This window comes from Protomyctophum parallelum (assembly GCF_964188405.1).
Source record: "Protomyctophum parallelum genome assembly, chromosome: 5".
In the NCBI taxonomy this organism is placed as follows: domain Eukaryota; kingdom Metazoa; phylum Chordata; class Actinopteri; order Myctophiformes; family Myctophidae; genus Protomyctophum; species Protomyctophum parallelum.
Genome location: NC_139702.1, coordinates 50,888,610 through 50,909,088, shown reverse-complemented (window position 1 = coordinate 50,909,088; position 20,479 = coordinate 50,888,610). Strand labels below are relative to the sequence as shown.

Sequence of the window (20,479 nt, the reverse complement as noted above, 5' to 3'; positions counted from 1 at the left end):
TGTGCTGGGGTACAATCTTGAGTTTGAGTTCCTTCAAAGAAATGTCTAAATGGTTTCTACGTCCTCATAAACCCATACAAAGATGTATCACTCATGATGTGAGTGTGACTCCTCCTCTCCTCCAGGCTTTCAGCTATAGACGAATCCACAGAGTGACGCCCCGGGCGCATTACACTTATTACACTACACTATTACACTATGCTATTACACTATGCTATTACACTATGCTATTACACTTATTACACGACTACGCTATTACACTACTACACCTATTACACTATGCTATTACACTATGCTATTACACTATGCTATTACACTTATTACACGACTACGCTATTACACTACTACACCTATTACACTATGCTATTACACTATGCTATTACACTACTACACCTATTACACTATGCTATTTCACTATGCTATTACACTATGCTATTACACTTATTACACGACTACGCTATTACACTACTACACCTATTACACTATGCTATTACACTATGCTATTACACTACTACACCTATTACACTATGCTATTTCACTATGCTATTACACTATGCTATTACACTTATTACACGACTACGCTATTACACTACTACACCTATTACACTATGCTATTACACTATGCTATTACACTATGCTATTACACTATGCTATTACACTTATTACACGACTACGCTATTACACTACTACACCTATTACACTATGCTATTACACTATGCTATTACACTACTACACCTATTACACTATGCTATTACACTATGCTATTACACTATGCTATTACACTATGCTATTACACTACTACACCTATTACACTATGCTATTACACTATGCTATTACACTACTACACCTATTACACTATGCTATTACACTATGCTATTACACTATGCTATTACACTATGCTATTACACTTATTACACGACTACGCTATTACACTACTACACCTATTACACTATGCTATTACACTATGCTATTACACTTATTACACGACTACGCTATTACACTACTACACCTATTACACTATGCTATTACACTATGCTATTACACTATGCTATTACACTTATTACACGACTACGCTATTACACTACTACACCTATTACACTATGCTATTACACTATGATATTACACTATGCTATTACACTTATTACACGACTACGCTATTACACTACTACACCTATTACACTATGCTATTACACTATGCTATTACACTACTACACTTATTACACTATGCTATTACACTTATTACACTACGCTATTACACTACTACACTTATTACACTATGCTATTACACTTATTACATACACCATTACACTTATCATAGTTCATAGTATCATATTACACATGTCATAGCAGCATCCACCCACCTGGGAGGTACCAACATGGATCATGAATCGTTCAATAAATGAACGATTAAATAAAACAAGCCTGCAGCCAACAAGCCTGCAACACTCCATGTGTTTGGAACCAACAATAGAGCCACAACATAGTGAAAACCTTCTTTTTTATTTATGATGTGTTATGCCTCATTCATACTGTCACACCACAGCGGCGCATGACGACAATAGCCAACCTACAAGCTCACAACACCTCCATTTGATATGCATTGTGATTTTGAAGGTCTGTTATTTGCGACAGAATACATTAGGCAATTATTTTCAACAGAAATTCAAATACATATTCACAACCCCTCCAAAGAATCCTGTGGTAAAGAAATATATCAGGATGGTTAAAGAAACCTTTTTCTTTTTAATTAGACAAAAAAGGACCACAATAAAGTTGTAATCGCTCTAAAAATAAATCCTAGAGCTGTTCTCCTTCCCCAACAAAAGTAAACTAGCAAAACGAGAAACAAACTTAAGCTGAAGAAGCAGTACCAGAATAATTGAACACTTGCTGCATTAGAGTCATGAAAAATGAAAAAATGAAAAAATAAATAAAAAAATATTATAATAAGATAGCAGACACGCGAACATTCCTTTTGTCGGAAACCTCTGGAAAAAAAAGTTCCATGTCAGCAGGATTGCGAAATCCAAATAGGAACGGTTCTCTGATGTCGTTCTCATCAGATTCCCCATCATGATTTAAAAAAAACCTGTAGTAGGCTGTCAGGGCCACCAGAGCGTCCCCCCCCCCCCCCCCCCCCCCATGTCCATTATAGAGGGTCGACAGACCGACCCCTGGAACAGGTGCCCGTTGAAGTCCAGCCACTTGCAGGCTTCTTCTATTCCCTTCATCACAGGAGATTCCTATTGAGAATTGAAATGTTCAGTCAATCACCCATACCCAACACATTCTGTTGCATGTTCTCTGTCTTGCTTTTCCTCCTATTCTATGTGCAGTAGGGGTGTAACAATACATTTTAACAAAAATACGATACAACAACAGCAACACTAACCCACACTACATCCTCTCTCCACTTCTTTGCGTAGCAGTGTTCTTCTCCTGGTGTGAGGTGTCTAACAATATATCAATGCAGTTTGAGATTTCTTAAGAAAACTCAAAATGCAAGACCTGTCTGCAGCATTTCAGGCCAATTGAAGCCCAACACACGACGGGTGCGCAGCGACGCGGCACAGGCGTTGACGCGCGGTAACGCCTGGAAAATAGAACTGGTTTCTATCGGAGCATCAGGCGAGGCGTCAGCGCGCGTCGGACGCCGCCGGTGTGGGATAGCCAGCCAATTATTTGCATTGCAAAACAACACAATACAAAGTCAATGTTGCTGTCTACATTTCGATATATTTCGATTCTTGAAATTAATAGATTTTTCGATGCAGTTACTATATCGTTACACCCTACAGTTTGAAGTAAAAACACAAAAACAAACAATACCTTCAACATTTCTTCTGGACTCTGTCCTGGTGGGCTCTGCTGGGACAGCTTCAAACACTGCAGGACAACAGTATCAAACATCAATACAAAAACAGAACAAAAGGAACATAGCTACTGTGCTTCAGTAAACAAAGTATGCATTTAAAGATGAATAAAAACTTCAGCATAGTTTTCTGCTCTAGGTCTAAATCAATTACAGCGTAAACAAGTACTTATTATCCGAAATCAGTCAAACGTTACAGCAATCAAGTTGAAAAGTGAGCTGAATAATATTGGATCTCCATAACACAAGCTTTGACTCAAACTTGTAGCCATCTTACCAGCCAAAAGTAGGGGTTAAATACATGAATCCAACAATATGTAGTACTAGAGCGGTGTCCCTTGGGCACTGGCCTATTTGAAATGATGCATGTTGGAAATACATGCCCCACCCAGATATTTATGTCTGTGTCCCTTTCATGCCCATATATGGAATTCTTTGTCTATGCAGACGTCAGAATGATGTCAGAACAGGCCAGCTCCATATATGGAGGTGGTTCTGGACAACTGTTGGTCCGGCGACTGGACACTGCACCTGTGGTGAGGTGGAACGCGTGTGTCGAATTTGAAGTCGGTGGTTAAACGGTTATCGAGTTAGGTGTATATGATGAGCAAAGTGTGCCTGGAGGGTGAAGGGAGTGAAAAATAGAGCAGAAGAATGCTAATCTTTTGCTAACCTTGGCCTGAGAGTGGACGAGAGCCACACACACACACACACACACACACACACACACACACACACACACACACACACACACACACACACACACACACACACACACACACACACACACACACACACACACACACACACACACACACACACACACACACACACACACACACACACACACACAAATGAAACCCGTAGACTTTCTTGCAAGCCAATAAATTACATTTAAATACTTTTTTGGTCAGTGTGTGTTACATTTCTGCTCACCCTCTTTTTAGGCCTTGGGAGGCTGTATATGGGCTCCAGCAACCCCTGCAGCAAGGCTGTGGCCTCATCGGTCCAGTGAGTGAAGCGCTGTCCATGGCTTTTGAATGAGACATTGGTATCACAATTAAAAGTTAACTAAAGCCCTAACGAATGGTGTTTAGGAAGTACAGTACATTTACATTTGTCTTACCCATCAATCTGGAACCGTTCCATTAGTCCAACACACCACCATTTCCGGACATGTGGCATGTCCCCTAAATGAAAGGGAAGATTTAAGTTGAGTTCATTTTAAGTCACAAATCAGAATAAAATAATAACACTTTATATATAGACAAAAGAAAGTTATTTACCATCAGCATGAATATGCCACAACTATTTCCACTCGTCTGGTGAGGGAAACCCTGTAAAATAATTGGGAACAGCAATGCAGCATTAGTTCTTTTTACTGTGATATTGAAATGTATTTCTTTAAAAAAAGATTTCTATAATTTGTCTCCCACGATTTTGCAAGCCAGTTTTTTCACCCAGTGCCAATTATCTAATGTAATCCTGGGCGCTACACTTCCTCTGCCAACCTGGGGGGGCAGCGGACTGACCTCATGCCTCCTATGTATGAGGAGTCCACTCCAAGCGGCTTCTTTTCACCTGACAAGGGGGAATTTCCTTGGCCGGACGTAGCGCGTGGAAAGAACACGTTATTCCGACCATTTCCTTTCCCCTCCATCAGGCGCCCCGGAGGCAGTTTAGAGACCAGCATTACTGCATGTTTTTGTGAGGGTACCTACCCTAGGGGACACGGGGAGAACATGCAAACTCCACACAGAAAGGCGCTTTCGCTAACCCCACCTCGGGTATGGGCACTGATGACGCGGAGGGAACACGGCCACAGCATCCCCAGCGGGAATCAAACCCAGGACCTTCTAGCTGTGAGGCGACTACCGACTGTGCCACCGTGCCCCTATTCTTTTATTTATTTACCTGTGAATTTTATCATGTCTATGCAAGACATTGATTGCATAGGGCCTAAATGTAAGACAGCAAGGACTTTTTTGGTGCTATCCCTTTTGGAGTGTTTGACTGTACCCTGTTGCCGTTTTTACATTTCTGTCTAAAAAACAGATAGACAATTTAAAGTGGACAAGAAAGACGTGCATGCGAGATGCAAGAGAAATGTACCTGAATGTCTGTCCCGAACATGGTCGTCCATTTGCCTGGAGCAATTCGTTGAGCTAGGTCACTGTTAAAAATAAATCAGAAAATACAAATTACCCACTGCAGTGGTTTCTGAAAAAAAGGTGTAAGGAAACCGAACGAAATCCACTATCTATAGGCTATCTAATTGATATGTCATTTATCACTCTGGCAATATAATTTGCAAGACTACAGTACTACTACTGCACAAGAGATTTCATAATATTTGGTTCCCTTACATTCAAAAAATAGTAGTTACAACTATAGGGATGCACTGATGTATCGAACAGGCATTGGCCGATATGTGCCGCTATCAGTCAATATCTGTATCTGCAAATAACTTGACATTAACCGATGGCAGTAGCCAATATTAATCTGTTGTTGATAAGCATACATTTTGTGTTGGTTATCTGCAGCCTACAGTTGTAGATTGTCAACAGTATTTTTTTTGTATTCGTTTCCCTGTCACAAAAGGGGGGAAATCAGTATCGGCAAAGTTGTTATTTTAACATCAGTATTGGCCAAGAATTTCAATATCGGTGCATCCCTAGTTACAACAGCCTCAAAGAAAAACAGCCATTGAACAACGCTCAAAGAAAACAAATGGAAATTATTTTAAGGCCACAGAACAAGGCTTACGTTTAAAACAGCCTTTGAACAAGGCTTTTTTTGGCCTTCCTGCCTTTGATAGTATCAAGTGAAGATGGACAGTAAGGAGAGGGAGAAAGAGAGAGACATGCAGCAAAGGTCTTCATGAAAAGGACTTGAACACGCGACACGCTGTCAGGCCAAAGCATGCGCCTGTACCACTTAGGACTCGAACACACAACACGCTGTCAGGCCAAAGCATGCGCCTGTACCACTTAGGACTCGAACACACAACACGCTGTCAGGCCAAAGCATGCGCCTGTACCACTTGGCCATCGGGCGCCCTCTTTGAACAAGGCTTAAAGAAAACATGAAATGACTTCAGCCATAGAACAAGGCTTACATTTAAAACAGCCTTTGAACAAGGCTTGACTTTCACTCTTGTACAATTCATAGTATTCTGCTGCAGTCTTAGTTGTGGATGAACTGTTTTGTAAATTTAATACATCCCAAGGTTGAGCATCGCAGAGAGTTGCACTCTGTATATCATACAGTATGATATAGTACTACCACCAGTGCTTTTCTTTGTTGCTTTGTGACACCTTTGCCTAAAGTTACTTGCATGTGAATAGGCCTACAGTACAATCAGCAGTACAATCTGCAATCTGCACAGTATGACATCTAATTATTAACCTTTTACCCTACATACATTGCCTATATGAAATGAGCAGATCTACAAGATCACAACATTGTGAGCTAGCAGATCTGCTGTAACAAATAGGTCTATCTGACCAGCTTGACTGTCTATCTATAGCTCAATTATGTTTAGAAAGCCACATAGTTTCTGGCACTGTCCAGTAATAACCAATTTATGGGAAAATATATTCAATAGGTTCTCAAGACCAGTGATTCCCAAACTTTTTCATGCCAAGTACCCCCACATTGATCTTATCATTCATGTGGACCCCCATTTTTAAAAGATATGCCAGGGACCCCCATAAGAGAAGATTTTTACAGTTGTAGCAGTCAACCAGTTTAATTTCAAAGAAGCACCCCCAGTTTGACATGCAACAGGCTACGGACCCCCATTTAATGGCATTTATATCTCTGAGACCACAATTTATATTGTAAAATCATTGTTAATTTAACTGACTAATAATACATGATATCGGAGAACCAAACGTTGCATTGTGATGTTAAATTCCTGAAACGATTATGCTAAATAGAAGATGTAGACAAGGCAGAGCTAACAGGTTTAATAGCTCTGTTTGGCTAACCAACGACATCTGTTTGGCTAGATTAGCTCCTATTTCTTTAATCAGATGAACACATAACATAGAGCCTAATAAACACACAACATTATACATCCGTTTAGTCATTATGTTGCATAAAGCATAATATAACATTGCATAAAGCATAATATAACATAATATTACCTCTGTGTCATAGAGCTCTGTGTATTGCAAGCTGCGTACGTGATACGTACGTGATACGTGATGACGTCGGTCTCCTGCGCGACTAGGACCCCACAGACTTCTGGTAGGGACAGAGATCTGGTACCCACACCGGGCTCCCCCAGAGTTAGTGTTGAAATGTTCTTGAGCAAGACTCTGAACCCCTAATTGCTCCCGGTGTGCAGGTTGGTGCCTTGCATGGTTTCCTCCGCCATCGGTGTATGAATGGCTGAATGTAATGCACAATCTATGTAAAGCGCCTTGGATAAAGGTGCTATATAATATAAAATGGTAAATGGTGCATTTATATATGTAAAGCGCCTTGGATAAAGGTGCTATATAAAATGGTAAATGGTGCATTTATATAGCGCCTTTATCCAAGGCGCTTTACAGAGATTGTGCATTACATTCACCCATACACCGATGGCAGCGGAAACCATGCAAGGCACCAACTATAGCACAGCAGCAATTAGGGGTTCAGTGTCTTGCTCAAGGACACTTCGACAGTAACTCTGGGGGAGCCCGGGTTTGAACCGGCAACCTTGCGGTTGCCATCCAGGCACTCTACCCCTGAGCCACCGCTGCCCATATAAACACACCATTTACCATTTACTTGTTCTCACATGCTATGTACCATTATGTGATGTACTGTTTGCTTGTCCACAAATTTAGAGTGCATGTTGATGCTATGATGCTTACCTGGTGTTTTACTTACTTTGTAGCACTTAGTTTATTTATTATTTACTCTCTATTTAATATTTAATTGATCATTTAACCCTGTCATTTTGTTGACTAGGGTTCATGCCATTTACTGTGACCAAGCCCTGGATAAGCGTGTCAGCTAAATACCCACAATGTAAATGGTATAGCTGGAAAAGACTGATATGCTGTTTAATTGTTTACTTATTTCTGTGTGTCAGCCTGAGGGAGAATTGATAAAGGAACCAAAGCATATACTTCTTGACCCTGCTAAACACAGTGAGTTCAATGGAATAATCTTTACATATAAAATATTATATATTTCTTGCCTCTTCTAAGGCAACATTAAAACTTTCCCTATGTCATTCAGATGGTAAACAGCAAATAGTTATCAACAGTGGAATTTCTATGGCAGATGTAGTCGTAAACGCGCCTTGCAGCACCCAGGTCACAATAACAGGTGAGATGTCTGTCTGTCTGTCTGTCTGTTACTATCTATTACTATAGATTACTATTTGTTACTATACGTTGGTTAGCCATACTAACAGTCCGACAGGCAACAACTCACAACTTACAACTCACCCGTGGCTCCCGACATGCATGGCAGGTTAAAACTAACCCGTGGCTCCCGGCATGTGTGGCAGGTTAAAACTAACCCTGTGGCTTCCTGAGAAGTTAGGTTTAGGGATTGTGTTTTGCGTAGGGTGTGGAACTAATGCCTGTGTGTACTGTAGGTGGACAGCAGACGAGTGTGTTTGTAGAGAATGCCATCAGTGGGGAGTCTATGGGCAGTCTCATCAGACAGCCTGGCGGCTGTGGCGAGCAGAACATGATCTATATGACGTTGCCTGTCATCGCGACCACATACTTGGACAAAACCAATAAGTGGGAAAATGTGGGTCTTGACAAACGCAATGTAGCCCTTCGACACATCAGAAAAGGTAGGAATTAATGGAACTAATCTGTATTCATAGCAATTTTCACAGGATAGCTTTATTACTTGTTATTACTGTTTTAAAAGGCCATTTAGTTGCCTATCAACTTGAAGGACATTGTTGACAGGATGTTCTGGTTTTAAATTGTGCATTAGCATTGCTTCCACTTTACTTACTGATTAAAGAAGGAATTGGAAATATTGCATATATGTACAATTCCCTTTAAGACATTAATTATAAGCATTTATGTGTTTATTAACCCCCCTTCTTATGTCTCTGTAACAGTAACTTAATCACGTTGGGCTATATTTGTGCTTTGTTTTAGGCTATGAAAACCAGCTTGCCTACCGTTTCAAAGATGGGTGTTTTTCTGTGTGGAAAGGATATAAGTGCAGCACTTGGTGAGCCCACCCCCCCCCCCCCCCCTCACACACACACACACACACACACACACACACACACACACACACACACACACACACACACACACACACACACACACACACACACACACACACACACATTGTTGAACAATAACGCTACACTTGTATTCACTTCACTTCATATCCTCTTCCTACAGGCTAACAGCCTATGTTGTCAAGGTGTTTGCCATGACCAGTAAGCTGCAGGTGGCAGTGCAAGACCATGTGATTTGTGATGCCGTCAAGTGGCTCATTCTCAACACACAATCGCCCGATGGCGTTTTCAAAGAAATTGGATATGTGATCCACTGGGAGATGCGGGTATGTACTGTGCACTGAGCCAACAAACAGCTGGCGCTTCACTGTGACAAATACTGCTGTTCAATTGTTCAATTTGGTGTCAACCAGAGCCTTGGAGAGAGAGAGTTGCGCCACCTCCGTTCACTTCATGGGGCCAGTACAATGCCGGCTCTTCTACATAGACTTCTATTGGCGAAGAGTGACAAAGGCCTGAACCGGAAGTTGATGGAATGCATTGGAGTCTATGGGCTTTATTAGTGACAAACACGTTACGCTGTTCTCTGCCCCCTCATTGGTGGAACTCTCATTTCAATGGGTCTGGTGCCAACAAAACAAGAGCAACCAGTGGTGGAGAAAGTGCTCTACCCAGTACTAGCTAAAGTATAAATACTGGTCAAATATTACTCCACTGCAATTGAATGTTGCTCAGTCAAATAAGTACTTGTTTTTTAAAATACTTAAAAAAGAAGTCTTTCTTTAAAAAAAATGCTTGGTTGTTACAATAATTCTCTTCATATTTAGGGGGATGTCCATGGAACAGACAGCGACGCCTCAATGACTGCCTTTGTACTCATCGCCATGCAGGAGGCACGCGGTGTGTGTCATGGCAATGTTAATGTAAGGAACTCACGCACTCACTCACTCACTCACGCACGCTCGCACACACACTTGAAAATCTGTTATTTTTGACGAAAACATGTGGTCACACAAAGAATTGGAATTAAGTAACATATTAGCCGTGGCAATTAGATATATGCTTGAATGATAGATTTCTTTGTGGTTCCCTGTGCATTTGAGGTGACTCTTTCATCCTCAGCACAGTTTTCCCTTCCTTCTCATACCTTACAAAATGCACGGCTCATAGTCTGTTCTTTCTATGTGTCCAGAGTATGGCAGGCAGCATACAAAAAGCAGTGAAGTACCTGGAGATAAGAATGCCCAGCCTCACTAACCCATATGCTGTTGCCATGACATCGTATGCCCTAGCCAACGAAGAAGACAAGTTCACAATAGAAAGAAAACAGTTTCTCTACACATTTATATCAGGTGATTTTGAATAAAATGTTAATAGCCTATACTGTGTGTGTGTGTGTGTGTGTGTGTGTGTGTGTGTGTGTGTGTGTGTGTGTGTGTGTGTGTGTGTGTGTGTGTGTGTGTGTGTGTGTGTGTGTGTGTGTGTGTGTGTGTGTGTGTGTGTGTGTGTGTGTGTGTGTGTGTGTGTGTGTGTGTGTGTGTGTGCGCGTGTGCGTGTGCGTGCGTGCGTGCGCGCGTTAAATTGTTTGTCCACATCTATGGACAGATTACTATTTTTAGATACTGTTCCTCATAGTTTTAGCCTTTAGTCATTCAGGGTCAATGACTACTGTGTGTGTGTGTGTGTGTGTGTGTGTGTGACTGTGTGTGTGACTGTGTGTGCTCATCAGACATCAATCACTGGCCTGTTCCCAGGGGTCATATCTACTCACTGGAGGCCACAGCCTACGCTCTTCTAGCTCTCGTCAAGGTCCAGGTGAGCGTATCTCACTAACTCAATGGTTCACCACCTTTTCTGGATCAGAAAAGGTCTACAAAGACAAGATTAAACTGTGGATCAATAATATAAATAATAATAAGCAGATCGATATGTGACACCAGCAGAACAATATTATGAGTTTCCATTTCAACGATTCATCACTTAGCTCCTTTCTTTTCATTCATTTTTATGAACGAAGGCCTTTGAGGACGCAAGCCATGTTGTCAAATGGTTCAACACACAGAGAAAGGACGGTGGAGGTTTTGGCTCCACTCAGGTAACACACATATGCATAAGCTGTACACGCACATTACAAACCTTCTCTCTGTTTTTCAATTTGCAATAATCCTGTTTTCTCCTCTCCTTTACACTGTCTCTCATTTGTTTGACTTTATTCTGCTAATTGTCTCCACCAAGCCGAAGGCATGCAGAGAGAGTATGTTATGCACCCTGTCCGTCCGTCCGTGTCACATTTTTAAATCAGCCTCATGGTGGTGCTATAAGGCAATTTGTATTTTTACTTATAACTGCACCAACCTGTGTAAAACTTTTTATGCACTCCCTAGACTCAAGGCCAAGGACAAACCTTTTACCTGTATTTTTCACATCCGACTTTTATAGCGCCACCAGGAGCCGACTTATGTGAAACACATTCTTTATATTAGTCCAAATATCACACAAATTGGTACACAATCTTTATAGTCATGTGATCAAGATGGATCTGTGTGATGTTTTTATATTCTATCGTGGTTGACATCTAAAGTTTCAGTTTGCAGGTATTAATAACAAAATACCTCAAATCATGAATGCAGCGTCCAATTGATGTGATACTTAGCACGCACATTTCCACTACATTGAGGAACAATTAATGCCACCCTTTAAACATTGCCCTATTATAGTGACACCAGGGGGCAAAAACAAAACAACAAAACAACATGTTTATTATTACACATTTTGTCCAAACATTACAAACATTCCTAACCTGCAAACGTGAAAGCCTGCATAAACAAGAGTTTCACTTTTCTACAACCTGTAATTGTGTTGTGACAATAAAGTTGAGTCTCTTCCCACCACTTTCCAGGCGACCATGATAGTGTACCAGGCAGTGTCTGAGTACTGGGTCAGTGCAAATGAAATAGAATATGATCTGGATGTGGACATCTTGATTCCTGGAAGAGCAAAGCCTGACAGTTTCAACATCAACCATGACAACTTCTATACAACTAGAACATCTAAGGTCAGACATGCACGCACGCACGCACGCACGCACGCACGCACGCACGCACGCACGCACGCACGCACGCACGCACGCACGCACGCACGCACGCACACACACACACACACACACACACACACACACACACACACACACACGAGAAATCTAACTGTGTGTGTGTGTGTGCAACTTTGGACAGATCAAAGATGTAAACCATGACCTGCAAGTGACAGCCACAGGAAGAGGAGAAGCAACTCTCACAGTGAGCATCACTCTCCAGCCACACCAATAAAAACATTAAAAGGCTAAATATAGAGGTTTCTGTCTGACGGCGATGAGACATAGGCGGATAATAGAGGCATTCTATGTTACACGAATACATTTTGCTGATCCTTCTAACATTAACTCTATCCATCTGCTGACAGGTGGTGTCACTCTATTATGCCTTACCCAAAGAAGGGAAGAGTGACTGTCAGAAGTTTAACCTCTCTGTGGAACTCATCCCAGGTGAATTGGATGCTGCGTGTGCAGTTTGTCTGCCATGTGTTGATCCGTTTAGCTGTCAGTTTAGTGCAGTGGTCCTTGAGGGGGTTCCAGGGGGGTCGCCGGCAAAACATGTTTGTATACAGTAGCATCATGTTCAGAATAAGTTTAACAACTTCATCCCTATTTCATACTTTATATATTTTTTTTTACATTTCTTAACACAAATCTTGTGCCTGTGTCATAAAGTTCTTTAACCCATTCTGACCTCAGATCAGATTCTAAAAATGTCTATTACATCCTGACAGTTTCATTATTAACCCATTCTGACCTGAGATCAGATTCTAAAAGTGTCTTCGATTTTTCAAAAATAGCAGACCTACAAGCTCGTAGCGCGCCACTCGGTGGCGCGCTATGAGCTTGTAGATCTGCTATTTTTCAATAGCTAAAGCATGACATGATGCCGACACCAAAATGGGTGCCCGTTCAGAATGGGTTAAGCTGGTGAGCTGTGGACACATCAATGTGGGGGTCCTCGAGATGAAAATGTTTGAGAAGAGAACCACTGGTTTAGTGTAGATGTTGTTTGTTTTCTGGCTGTGTGTCACTTTGCTTGCTGTGTGTTTGACTGTGTACCTTGTTTGAGTTTGTTTTTCTTTGTCTTTGAAATGATCTTTTGTTCATCCCCACCAGAGAAAACAGTAGGAGACTTGAAGACATACACGCTGAGAATATTGGTGTTGTAAGTAAAGTGATAGACAAGGCTGTGCCTGTATTGCAGATTGATATTTTCTGACCAGCAACATTATCTTTACTACATCCCTTGCTCCCTCTTCTCCTTCTTTCTTTCCTGTTCCTTGTTCTCCTTTGCCTTTATTGTTTTCTCTATTATTATTATTATTACCCTTATTATTATTTTAATAATTTGATGACAGGACACTCAAATGCAATTTAGTCTCCTGCCCGGAGACTCTGCCGGTCATCAAATTATTGTCTTAGGAATGCGCCAAAAACAAAAGATTCTCCGTGATTATTTGAGGGGTAAACTACTAATACCATTTTCTGGAGCCACATTAGAAACATATTAATTTACTTTACTTTCCAGTGATCAGTCAATTTGATAATCTTTCTTTGTCTTGCCCTGCTTGCTTGCTAGCTACTGTCTCCAGGCTCATACTTTACACATTATATTCTTTATTTAGCTTTGAAAAAGACTGCGAAGTTGAGTGTCAGACTGAGGGAATATTCATGCTTTGCTCATCTTTTCTTTTGACTAATCCATCCATTGTCTATCTTCACAGGTATAAGGACAGGGAGGCAGATTCCGGCATGTCAATTTTGGATATTGGCTTGCTCACTGGATTTACTGTGAACACAAAGGATCTGGACTTGGTAAGGGTTAAACCACAACACGCACGCACGCAAATAGAAAGGTGCATTTGAAAAAAAAAAATATTGTTGCTGTCTGGCAGAAACCTTGTATAACCATATTTCAAATTCAAGTTTCTTTTTTAATTAATGCCCTACTTTCATCATACAAAAGTGTCACTTGGACAAGGTTTACACTCGCCAGCAAACATATAACATGCATGGGATGTTAATTTAATATTGTATGTTTGCGTGTGTAGTTAATCGACGGAGTCGACCAAGTCATTTCAAAATATGAGATGAACACAGTTCTGTCAGAAAGAGGTTCCCTTATAATCTACCTGAACAAGGTAAGTCCAGCTCTCTTTATACTGTAAAATGTGTATATCTCTCTCTCTCTCTCACTCACTCACTCACACACACACACACACACACACACACACACACACACACACACACACACACACACACACACACACACACACACACACACACACACACACACACACACACACACACACACACACACACACACAATCTCCCTCTGTCGCTTACCTTGGTGTTTGACTGTATCTAGGTGTCTCACAAACGGCCAGATGAGTTTGCTTTTAGAGTCACCCAGACAATGAAAGTGGGCATCATGCAACCCGCAGCAGTGTCTGTCTATGAGTACTACAATGGTGAGTTGACAGGAACACTCCCTTGCACTTGCTCTGTCTTTGCAGTGCGGCGCCGGGGATACACACATGCACACAATCATACAAACACAAAACACAAGCATATACACAAAATATATATGCTTCATATAAATACATCATACAAAATATGTACGTACGTACGTACGTACATCATACATTCAAGTGTATGTATACATGCATACCAGTACATACGGTACATTACATGATACACAAACATAGATAGGCACACATAAATAAGTGTTGCTGTAACCATGGTTTCAAGATGTTTTAGGTTAGTTTCAGGTTCTGACCATCTATCTACAATAATGAAAACATGAAAACCCTTGTGAAACCCTACCTGTACTATAGCTTCATGTTCTCAGTGTCATTTGCAATATGCTATATGAGACATTGGGCTGTATTTTGCGTGTCTTAAGTACCAGGTCTTATTACTTAACTTAAGACCTGGAGGCGTGATCAATGCCATTTGGCTATTCTGAGTGGCCAAAAAGCATTCACCACGCCTCCAGGTCTTAAGTTAAGTAATAAGACCTGGTACTTAAGACACGCAAAATACAGCCCATTGAATCAAGTTTTCATCTGTTTGTCTGCAAAGATCACAGGGATCTCTCTGTTTCTGTTCTCCTTCTAGAGAAGAAATGTGTGAAATTCTACCATCCAGAGAGGCCCCAGGGAGAGCTATTAACGCTCTGTAAAAAGAACGCTGCTGAATGTACATGTGCTGAAGGTCAGCAACAACCATTTAGCTCTAGGAAGGGACTAACTATGCCAGTCAAACCTGAAGTCACAGCTTTCATTTACTTGTCTCTCTATTATCCTTGATTGCTGCTATTGTAAATACAGTACATACAAAGTATCTGTATACATTTTCTCATTTTCAAATTCTCAAATATTATACACACATAGCTGATATAGAATATTTACCTTTGAGACATGGTACCCTTAAATAAACATAACATTACATATTAAATTCTGTATATTTTGACTGACACTAGATATTGTAATTAATCATTAATTTTATATTCATTGATATACAATCTCAGACAAAAGCTCATTACTGTATTTAATTTGTGAACATTTCCAGAGACCTGCAGTATGCAGAAGAAGGGCAATATTAACAATGATGAGCGTTCAGCTAAGGCCTGTGAGACTGCAGTGGACAGCAGAATAGATTATGGTATGTGTGTGTGTGTGTGTGTGTGTGTGTGTGTGTGTGTGTGTGTGTGTGTGTGTGTGTGTGTGTGTGCGTGTGCGTGTGCGTGTGCATGTGCGTGTGCGTGCACAGTAAACTACTGTTAACAGTGTGCAACATGTCTGTCCACAGTGTACAAAGCAAGACTGGAGCAATTTGAAGATGCTAAATCCACAGACATTTACCATATGCGCATAGAAGAAGTCATCAAGATAGGTAGATATTCCTCTCTCTTATCGGTTGATCTATTTTAACGTTTGCCTTCAATTTCCCCCTCAAATTCCTTAAAGCTTAATCATCGGATCTGCAATAGAGGAAGGGTGCTTTTAAACATGCGGTTCTTTAAGCTGGGTCTGGGTACCCTCAGGGGTCAAGGAAATGACGTTGACTCTTTACAAATCTGTTTACATTCTCCGTGTATGAAACAAGAAAAATATCGTATCCGTGGGAAATAAATCTGACGGATGTTCCGGCCCACATTTCCGGCTATGCACTCTATGCCTTATATTGTGACCAGGCTTTTCTCTTGGCAGATGAGTAAGCCTGGGACCGAGGCTAGGTTAGGGTTTGAGGTAGGTACCGTAGGTTGTCGTTGTCGGACCAATGACTGGTCGGAACTTGGTTGTCGGACTATTGGCTGTCGGACTATTGGTTGTCGGACTATTGGCTGTCGGACTATTGGTTGTCGGACTATTGGCTGTCAGACTACCGTATGTAGTCTGTACTGTACTGTACTGTATTGCCTCTCATCATGCACCTGTGCATGTGCTACACCATAGACTGTACTGCACTGTGCTCTGTGCTGGTGTTACACTAAAAACTACTGGTGTTACACTAAAACCTCAGCTTCCCATCATGCACCTGTGCACTGTGCTCAACAGTGCCACTTTGTCACCTGTTGGTACTCTCATACATACAGACATACAAAGGCATTGCTGATCCTTGGAGTGGCTGCACCACTCAGAAAAATAAAACAGAAGATCTGCATACAAGATCTGGATTCAGATTGTCAATAAGGAAGGCCCAGCTCCGTGTAGTTTCCAAATTTAGGCCTACGGCGAAATGACCGGAAATGGTGGCTTTTCAAAATAAGAGCTCACATTTAAAAAAATGCTGTCGCTAAATAGATTCATACGAGGTTTTCCACTGGACACACACTGGTCTGATTAACCCATTCTGACCTGAGATCAGATTAAAAAAATGTCAGTCGCGCTTCGATTTTTCAAAAATAGCAGACCTACAAGCTCGTATCGCGCCACTCGGTGGCGCGATATGAGCTTGTAGATCTGCTATTTTTCAATAGGTAAAGCACGACATGATGCTAACACCAAAATGGGTTCCCGTTCAGAATGGGTTAAGTGTGATGCATTATTTTTCAATTATTATCAATAGATTCTAATGACTCTCTCTAATGATCAATTATTATCAATAGATTCTAATGCCTCTCTCTAATGATCAATTATTATCAATAGATTCTAATGCCTCTCTCTAATGATCATAACATTCAAACTTGATGGTGCCATTTTGTTATGGTGGTGCTTTTTGTATCAGTATTCAAACTGGAGCTTTAGGCGGATGTGAAAATATCAGGAGTCTGCAGGCTACTGAGGCTAGTCCTTTCTTTTTCACATTTTTACACCCACAAATGATTCGTGAACTTGTATCCAGTTGATCTGAGGAATGTACTGGGTAAATGGAAGGGTTTTTATTATACGCTCCATTGAATTATTATTTGCATTTCATTCACTCTTTATGTAATATTCATGTTACAGGAACTGATATGGGTGCACAGGGGCAGCTCCGTGCATTTCTAGGTTTCCAACACTGCAGAGTGACTATGAGATTGACAAAAGATAGGACCTATCTGATCATGGGCACATCAAAAGATATGTACAAAAATGATGACCCAAATGACCCAGGGTGAGTTTGCTGTGTGCTGCAGCTGTTCAACATTATTTCATTATACATTTTAGCTTTTATACTGCCATATGGTGTGTATACTGTATGATTTATCTTACTTTTGACTTTCTATTTCCCCACATTTGTTCTGTACCCCAATTATTGTTGTTTCTTTCACCTCACAATACTGAAAGATACATTGTATGTGCATGTTCACTGTAGAATGATGTTTATCAGTACTCATTTAGAGATGAGTTAACATAATGTATTTTCCTCTCTTCTGTCCATAGGTACCAGTATGTGCTGGGTGAGAGGACATGGATAGAGTATTGGCCCACATCAATAGAATGTCAGGGAACTGAACACAATCCTGTCTGTTTGGGTTTGCTCAAACTGGTGGACTACTTAACAATCCATGGATGTCCACAGTAGTCAAAGCAATATGTTTTCCTTTCCTGAATGTCTATTTTCACTGCTATGGGGGAAGTTATACGTACAGTAAGCTACTCATTTTGTATTGTGTGCAAAATATATCCCAATGTTTCATCCCTATCTTCGTTAAATCTGTGTTGTCCCACGTCACATGGTCTGTCTCATATCTCCTTGAAATGGGTACACGAGTACTCTCCAATAGTTGGGCTGCTCACTTGAACCCCAGCCATGCCTGTTCTGAGAGGAACATTCACAAAGTAGAAAAAGTGTCCTTCTGGGCACAGGTCTCCACCAGGAGGATAGGAGGACTGGATAGGATTGTTCTGAGGAGTGTTCCTCGAGTGTTCCTCGGCCTAGTGGGAATGTGCGTGTGTAGTGCCCCTGTAAAAGGAGCAATGTGTGAATATAAACAAACACACAATGCAGTGTCTCTCTTCAAACACAAACGGCACTTTTATCTCAATTTCGACAATAATCAGACAGGTACATCATGAATACATCGTCTTACATTAGCAGCAGTATTATTATGTTACGAGCACTACTGTAGGCCTACTAATCATGTGACCTTTAACCCTGAATCAGCAAATCACTGTAAATAGCATCAATGCATTAAAATGCAATATTCTGTTACCATTTATTCATTAACCGCAGTAACTGTAGCATCAGCATCAGTAAATGTTCAGATGAACCTCTAATATAATCACACATTCACATGATTTACTCAGAATTACAATCTGTTATGTAGTTAAGGCACAATAATGTCACATTAACCAGGAAAGGCACCTTGTATGCTTAAGCATAGAACCGTTACCACACTAGTAGAAGTGCATCAAAGTGCTTAAATGCAATCATAATGTAGAATAATTTGTAAGGTACACGTGCGCACGCACACACACGCACACGCACACACACACACACACACACACACACACACACACACACACACACACACACACACACACACACACACACACACACACACACACACACACACACACACACACACACACACCACACACATACACACACACACACATCTTTTACTTTCTCTAATAACAGCCTAAAACATAAACCTTGGTTGAAAAAAACTAAACAAAGTTGTTCTTTAGCCTTTATGTTTACCGTTTTATCCATAATCCACACCACAACTTTAATGTAAATATATAGCCTATATGTCACACTTAATGCTTCTCTAGCCATTACTGAAAATTAGCCTAATTTATACACTGTACCTTAACTTAGGTGGTTCGTGGCGCGCCACTCGGTGGCGCGCTACGAACTTGTAGGTCTGCTATTTTTTTAAACTGTCAGGATGTAGAAGACATTTTATAGATAGACAGGCAGACAGGCAGACAGACAGACAGGCAGGCAGGCAGGCAGGCAGACAGACAGACAGACAGACAGACAGGCAGACAGACAGGCAGACAGACAGACAGACAGACAGACAGATAGATAGCGCACCACTCGGTGGCGCGCTACGAGCTTGTAGGTCTGCTATTTTTTTAAACTGTCAGGATGTAGAAGACATTTTTAATGGTCAAAATGGGTTAATAAAAAAAAAGAAGAAACAATATGTATATAAGGTAACCTGCTATTCCAGGACTGCAGCATCTCACACAGTCCTTGTTTCTTCATCACAACGGACTCCAGGACAACCTGCAGCTGCTGGGGCGAGTCCGGGCCACAGGCCTGAGGCGGGCCTGGGGCGAGTCCGGGCCACAGGCCTGAGGCGGGCCTGGGGCGAGTCCGGGCCACAGGCCTGAGGCGGGCCTGGGGCGAGTCCGGGCCACAGGCCTGAGGCGGGCCTGGGGCGAGTCCGGGCCACAGGCCTGAGGCGGGCCTGGGGCGAGTCCGGGCCACAGGCCTGAGGCGGGCCTGCAGTTTCTCTATCCAGCTTCGTAGGTCCGCTTCCTCCATCTACATGGAAACATGCCACTCCGTTACCCCGACTAGGACTGACACTATTTCACTAGCCATTGTTCTATCCATTACCTTTATCCCATTCTGACCTGAGATCAGATTCATACGAGGTTTCCGCAGGACACACACTGGTCTGATGAACCCATTCTGACCTGAGATCAGATTCTAAAAAATGTCAGTCGCTCTTCGATTTTTCAAAAAATAGCAGACCTACAAGCTCGTATCGCGCCACTCGGTGGCGCGATATGAGCTTGTAGATCTGCTATTTTTAAATAGCTAAAGCATGACGTGATGCTGACACCAAAATGGGTGCCCGGTCAGAATGGGTTATTTGTTGTTGGATTAATCAAATAATGGAGAA

The 20,479-nt window shown here is 41.5% G+C and overlaps 2 protein-coding genes across 8 annotated transcripts in view; one reads left to right on the top strand and one right to left on the bottom strand.

Annotated features, from left to right (window-relative positions):
* The window catches only part of LOC310859548 (complement C3-like), a 37,415-nt gene extending 19,077 nt beyond the window's left edge, over positions 1-18,338 (top strand). For 3 of the 7 annotated variants that reach the window (XM_083766152.1, XM_083766151.1, XM_083766155.1), the window contains 21 exons: positions 7,962-8,019; positions 8,111-8,200; positions 8,475-8,681; positions 9,001-9,076; positions 9,256-9,418; positions 9,920-10,015; positions 10,285-10,444; positions 10,822-10,907; positions 11,110-11,187; positions 11,992-12,147; positions 12,326-12,388; positions 12,552-12,633; positions 13,303-13,351; positions 13,911-14,001; positions 14,238-14,327; positions 14,555-14,657; positions 15,307-15,402; positions 15,760-15,852; positions 16,000-16,083; positions 17,640-17,787; positions 18,057-18,338. In XM_083766152.1, the coding sequence (XP_083622278.1) occupies positions 7,962-8,019; positions 8,111-8,200; positions 8,475-8,681; positions 9,001-9,076; positions 9,256-9,418; positions 9,920-10,015; positions 10,285-10,444; positions 10,822-10,907; positions 11,110-11,187; positions 11,992-12,147; positions 12,326-12,388; positions 12,552-12,633; positions 13,303-13,351; positions 13,911-14,001; positions 14,238-14,327; positions 14,555-14,657; positions 15,307-15,402; positions 15,760-15,852; positions 16,000-16,083; positions 17,640-17,787; positions 18,057-18,198 (2,211 nt within the window). In that variant the 3' untranslated portion in view covers positions 18,199-18,338. Of the gene's footprint in view, positions 1-7,961; positions 8,020-8,110; positions 8,201-8,474; positions 8,682-9,000; positions 9,077-9,255; positions 9,419-9,919; positions 10,016-10,284; positions 10,445-10,821; positions 10,908-11,109; positions 11,188-11,991; positions 12,148-12,325; positions 12,389-12,551; positions 12,634-13,302; positions 13,352-13,910; positions 14,002-14,237; positions 14,328-14,554; positions 14,658-15,306; positions 15,403-15,759; positions 15,853-15,999; positions 16,084-17,639; positions 17,788-18,056 lie in introns of those variants that run through there. The other 4 variants (XR_014569314.1, XM_083766154.1, XM_083766153.1 and 1 more) reach the window with 4 other exon arrangements.
* Positions 2,103-7,065, bottom strand: LOC310859173 (uncharacterized protein; the record flags this gene model as incomplete). The annotated part of the gene is made up of 7 exons (XM_083765575.1): positions 7,024-7,065; positions 4,985-5,045; positions 4,159-4,209; positions 3,999-4,062; positions 3,809-3,905; positions 2,830-2,886; positions 2,103-2,243 (listed from the first exon to the last, which is right to left on the bottom strand). The coding sequence occupies exons 4-7, from the start codon at positions 4,055-4,057 to the stop codon at positions 2,103-2,105; spliced, it is 354 nt and encodes a 117-aa protein (XP_083621701.1). The 5' UTR covers positions 4,058-4,062; positions 4,159-4,209; positions 4,985-5,045; positions 7,024-7,065.
* Positions 18,339-20,479: the final 2,141 nt, after the last annotated feature.